A 4,567-nucleotide genomic window follows, 5' to 3' on the forward strand; every position below is an offset into this window, starting at 1 on the left:
ACCACGTTGATGTCTCTGTTCATCTGTTTATTTAAATATTTATTATTTACATATTTTTAAGGTTTAAATTATTTTTATGTAATATGTGTACCTTTACATTGTGGTTAATGTAATAATATATGCTCTTCATATTTAGCCAATATATTAATTTCCTTTTTCATTAAATTTTTTTTCTATACAAAATGTCTTGTGTTTGTTTATTCTTTAAGATAAAATGCCAAGCCTGACTGTACAACCTGACTTAAAAATAGATGATTTAATTAAGTTACCTATCATAATGTTATTCAAGTTATAGAAAAATGTATTTTTCTATACCAAGCTGTATGTTGTCATCAGGATACAAACATGAACATAAAAACTACAGTTCCTGTTCTCTTGTATCTTTGATTTTTGTCCAGAAAGAAATCTAAAAACAATAATAATGCAGAATTAATATCAGTTATGCTAACTGCTGTAATATGAAGAAGTGAAAAAGCAATGAATTCCTCTTAGCAGAAGGTAGATTGAGACATGTCTGGAATTAAAAGCAGAGATATTCTCTGTAAACTGACTTTCAACATGTAATTGAAAAGGTACATTGCCAGTCAGATAAATGAGTTTGCAGTTTTCAAGGAATACCATATCTGGAAGTTCCTAACTGGCAATGGAAAGGCCAAAAATGAAATGGAATGAATGTCCATGTGGAGAACAAGTGGAGAGGGAAAAAAAGACTTAAACTGGATTCTGAGGACCTTCCACCACTAAAGTGGGGGAACGGAAGAGACACAAAGAGAAAAAGAAAACAGAGGTGGAATATCTTTTTTTTTTTTTTTTTTTTTTTTTTTTTGAGGCGGATTCTCCCTCTGTCGCCCAGACGGGAGTGCAGTGGCCGGATCTCAGCTCACTGCAAGCTCAGAGGTGGAATATCTTAACAGCAGAAGGACAAGAGGGAATGGTGATAAAAGCATATTTAGAAAATAAATGTGCTTAGAAAAAGAATCAATAGACTTACGAAAAATGTGAATTAAAACTGAGCACTACAGCAAGAAAAGAGATGGCAGTGCAGAGCTTACTGAGAGCTGGATTGATAGAATTAATCAGCAGAAGCCATACTGGGGTAGGTAGAAGAGTGAATCCGAAAAGAAAATTCAAGATAACACATATAGAAAATTGTGAGAGATCTGCATTTGCATTGTAGGCAAGTAATAAGATTGCACTCTCCATTTTGAAAATATATGTCACTAAATTTCATATATTTAATGCATTGGTAAATCATATTAATACATTAAATATTTTATATTTTTAAAGCATAAAATATAAAATTATTTACAATAGTAATTGATCATTATTTTGATTAATTCTCTTTTAAATGTCAGTAAAAACTGACACATTTCTTTCACAAAATAAAATCTGAAAGTTTCTGGAAGAGTATTCTCTTTCCTCAATAACTTTAGGAATGGGGACACGGATTCCCTTATTTTATATATGGTGCTGCGCAAAAATGGATTGCCAATAAGCAGAAAACTGAAAAAAACTGGACACCTTCCTTAGCACCTAATAAACAAAAATTAACTCAGGAAGATGGATTAAACCTTAAATGTAAAACCCCCGAAAACCATAAAAAACCTTAGAAGAAAACCTAGGCAATAGTTGTTCAGGACACAAGGCTTATGGGCAACGATATTATGATGAAATCAACACCTAAAAACTAAGCTGCAAAAAAAACAAAAGGCTAAAATTGACAATTGACATCAACAATTAAAGAGGCTTCTGGCACAGCAAAAGCAACTCATGAATTCATCAAGACCGAACAGGCACCCTAGTGAATGGAGATGACAATTTTTGGCAGTCTACCCCCCATCCTGACGAAGGTCTTTAATATCCAGAATGTACAAAGAACTTAAACAAATTTACCAAAAAACAAAAAAAAAAAAAATCAAAAAGGCTGGTAAAGGACATGAACACCACACTTCTCCAAAAAGAAGACTTCTACTGAAGGGGCCAAATAAACATGAAAAAAGCCTCCACATCACTGATTCATTACAGAAATGCAAATCAAAACCACAACGAGATACTGTCTCAGTGGCAATCAGAATGGAGATCACTAATAATTCAGGAAATAAGTCAGATGCTTGGGTTGGAGCTGTGGAGAAATAGGAAACGTTTTTACCAACTGTTGGGTAGGAATGTAAATTAGTATCAACCATTGTGGAAGACAGGTGTGGCAATTCATCAAGGATCCTAGAACCAGAAATACCATTTGACCCCGCAATCCCATTGCTAGTGAGACTAGAAATAAATGAGAAACTCGTAAACCTTCACTTACTAATTAGCTGATTTGCTAAAGCATAGCTGCATTCTCATTTAAAGGACTGCAGCCTCTATAGGGCGGAGACAAACTAACGTCATATGCAAAATAAAAAGATTAAGTCAGAGTTCAGGACCACGCTGAAAGATTAAATTCTTTTGTTGATAATATTCAATATTAATATAAATTTATGAATTTAGAAACAAAGATGGTTCTTTTTTATTTCGATAAGAAATTGGCCTTCGATAAGAACTTCTGAAAACCTTTGAAAAAAAATGTCAATGATTTAATTGATAATATTTTCTAAGTCACATATGTTTATTGGAATGCATACTTCTTCGAAGGGTACAAAAATTAGTTCTTCGTAGTATAAACAAATCTGACGTATTTCAATAGTGTGTGAATCTCCAACAAGGTCTATCCAACAAAATTCTGATTGTTAATATACATCAGTTCTCATTGGCTTTTGTTTGTGTATCAACATGAGAAGCACTGATATTGATTCAGGGAAGATACACTAAAATATTTACAAGATCAGTGTCACAAACCTAGGGCCAAAAGAGGATCATGACTGTGATTGGAGGACTTTCTGTCATTTTTTGTGGATTTAAAGTCTTATCACAATTTGTCGTTTTAGCGTGGCATAACTTTGGGCTGCCACGTGGATATCTGATGTTATTACTATGTTGATCCTCAGTTTTTCAGGATGTGAAGTTTTGTAGACTTTGAGAATTAAATGCAAATAGCTTATATTATATGATTTATTTCTACTAAAGTTAGTCAACACATCAATATTTATGTTAAGTACTGAAAAGAAAAAAGTGTTGGCAATACCTGGATGAATACTGCAGCTAGTGAAGTTTACAAATTATTTTCTCATATAAAGGAAAATTCAAAGCTTCATATACTATGAGAAAAATTTTAAAAATTATTCACATTTTTAGCAGTTCTGAATGATTAGGTAGGTATTTACATTCATATTATTAATGTGTATTTATATAGATTTTTATTTTGCATATGTAATTTCACACAACAAAATTTACATGAACAAATTACATTAAAAGTTATTTCACAATTATACTCATCAAATTAAATTAAATGTCAATAGCTTTTAAACTTAGATTTTAGTTTAACTTTTCTGTCATTCTTAACTTTACATTGAATAAAAAGAGCAAGGTTTATAGTTTTTATCTGTGAAGTAGAGGTGTACACAGTATACATAAATAGATAGGCCAAATCTGTGTTATTAAAAGTTCATGAAGATTTCAATTAGAAAAATATACCACAAAAAGTTTTGAGTGTAGGTGAAAAATAGGCAATGATGAAAAACATCTTTCAACACATGTAGAGAGTGAATAAAGAAAGCAAAAACAGAGATAGAAAGTAAAACTAGAGCATTTAGAAAATGGAAATTAGTATGTTCACTATTTAAGACCCATGCACAGAGCAAAGTCTTCAGAAAACCTAGAGGCCAAGGTTCAAGGTTACCCACCTCAAGTAGCCTAGCAATATTTGCAACATCCCAATGGCCCTGTCCTTTTCTTTACTGATGGCCATGGTGGTGCTCAGCTACAAATCCATCTGCTCTCTGGGCTGTGATCTTCCTCAGACCCACAGCCTGGGTCATAGGAGGGCCTTGATACTCCTGGCACAAATGGAAAGAATCTCTCCTTTCTCCTGTCTGAAGGACAGACGTGACTTTGGATTCCCCCAGGAGGAGTTTGATGGCAACCAGTTCCAGAAGGCTCAAGCCATGTCTGTCCTCCATGAGATGATCCAGCAGACCTTCAATCTCTTCAGCACAAAGGACTCATCTGCTGCTTGGGAACAGAACCTCCTAGAAAAGTTTTCCGCTGAGCTTTACCAGCAACTGAATGACCTGAAAGCCTGTGTGATAGCAGAGCCTGGGATGGAAGAGACTCCCTTGATGAATGAGGACTCCATCCTGGCTGTGAAGAAATACTTCCAAAGAATCACTCTCTATCTGATGGAGAAGAAGTACAGCCCATGTGCCTGGGAGGTTGTCAGAACAGAAATCATGAGATCCCTCTCTTTTTCAACAAACTTGCAAAAAAGATTAAGGAGGAAGGATTGAAAACTGGTTCAACATGGAAATGATCCTCATTGACGGACATGTCATCTCACACTTTCATGAGTTCTTCCATTTCAAAGACTCATGTCTCTTATAACCACCACGAGTTGAATCCAAATGTTCAAATGTTTGCAGGAGTGTAAAGAAGCATCGTGTTTGCCTGTGCAGGCACTAGTCCTTTACAGATG

At 34.4% G+C, this 4,567-nt stretch overlaps 1 protein-coding gene across 1 annotated transcript; it reads left to right on the plus strand.

The window, feature by feature from the left end:
- The first annotated feature begins 3,597 nt into the window (after positions 1-3,597).
- LOC126947451 (interferon alpha-10-like) lies at positions 3,598-4,567 on the plus strand. The gene has a single exon (XM_050778092.1). It carries the CDS (start codon positions 3,813-3,815, stop codon positions 4,380-4,382), a length of 570 nt encoding a protein of 189 aa, XP_050634049.1. The 5' UTR covers positions 3,598-3,812; the 3' UTR covers positions 4,383-4,567.

This window comes from Macaca thibetana, unplaced genomic scaffold (genome assembly GCF_024542745.1).
Source record: "Macaca thibetana thibetana isolate TM-01 unplaced genomic scaffold, ASM2454274v1 unplaced_scaffolds497, whole genome shotgun sequence".
In the NCBI taxonomy this organism is placed as follows: domain Eukaryota; kingdom Metazoa; phylum Chordata; class Mammalia; order Primates; family Cercopithecidae; genus Macaca; species Macaca thibetana.

Coding starts and splice junctions, on each gene's coding strand:
- LOC126947451 (XM_050778092.1), top strand. CDS start 3,813: ATGGCCCTGTCCTTTTCTTTACTGATGGCCATGGTGGTGCTCAGCTAC.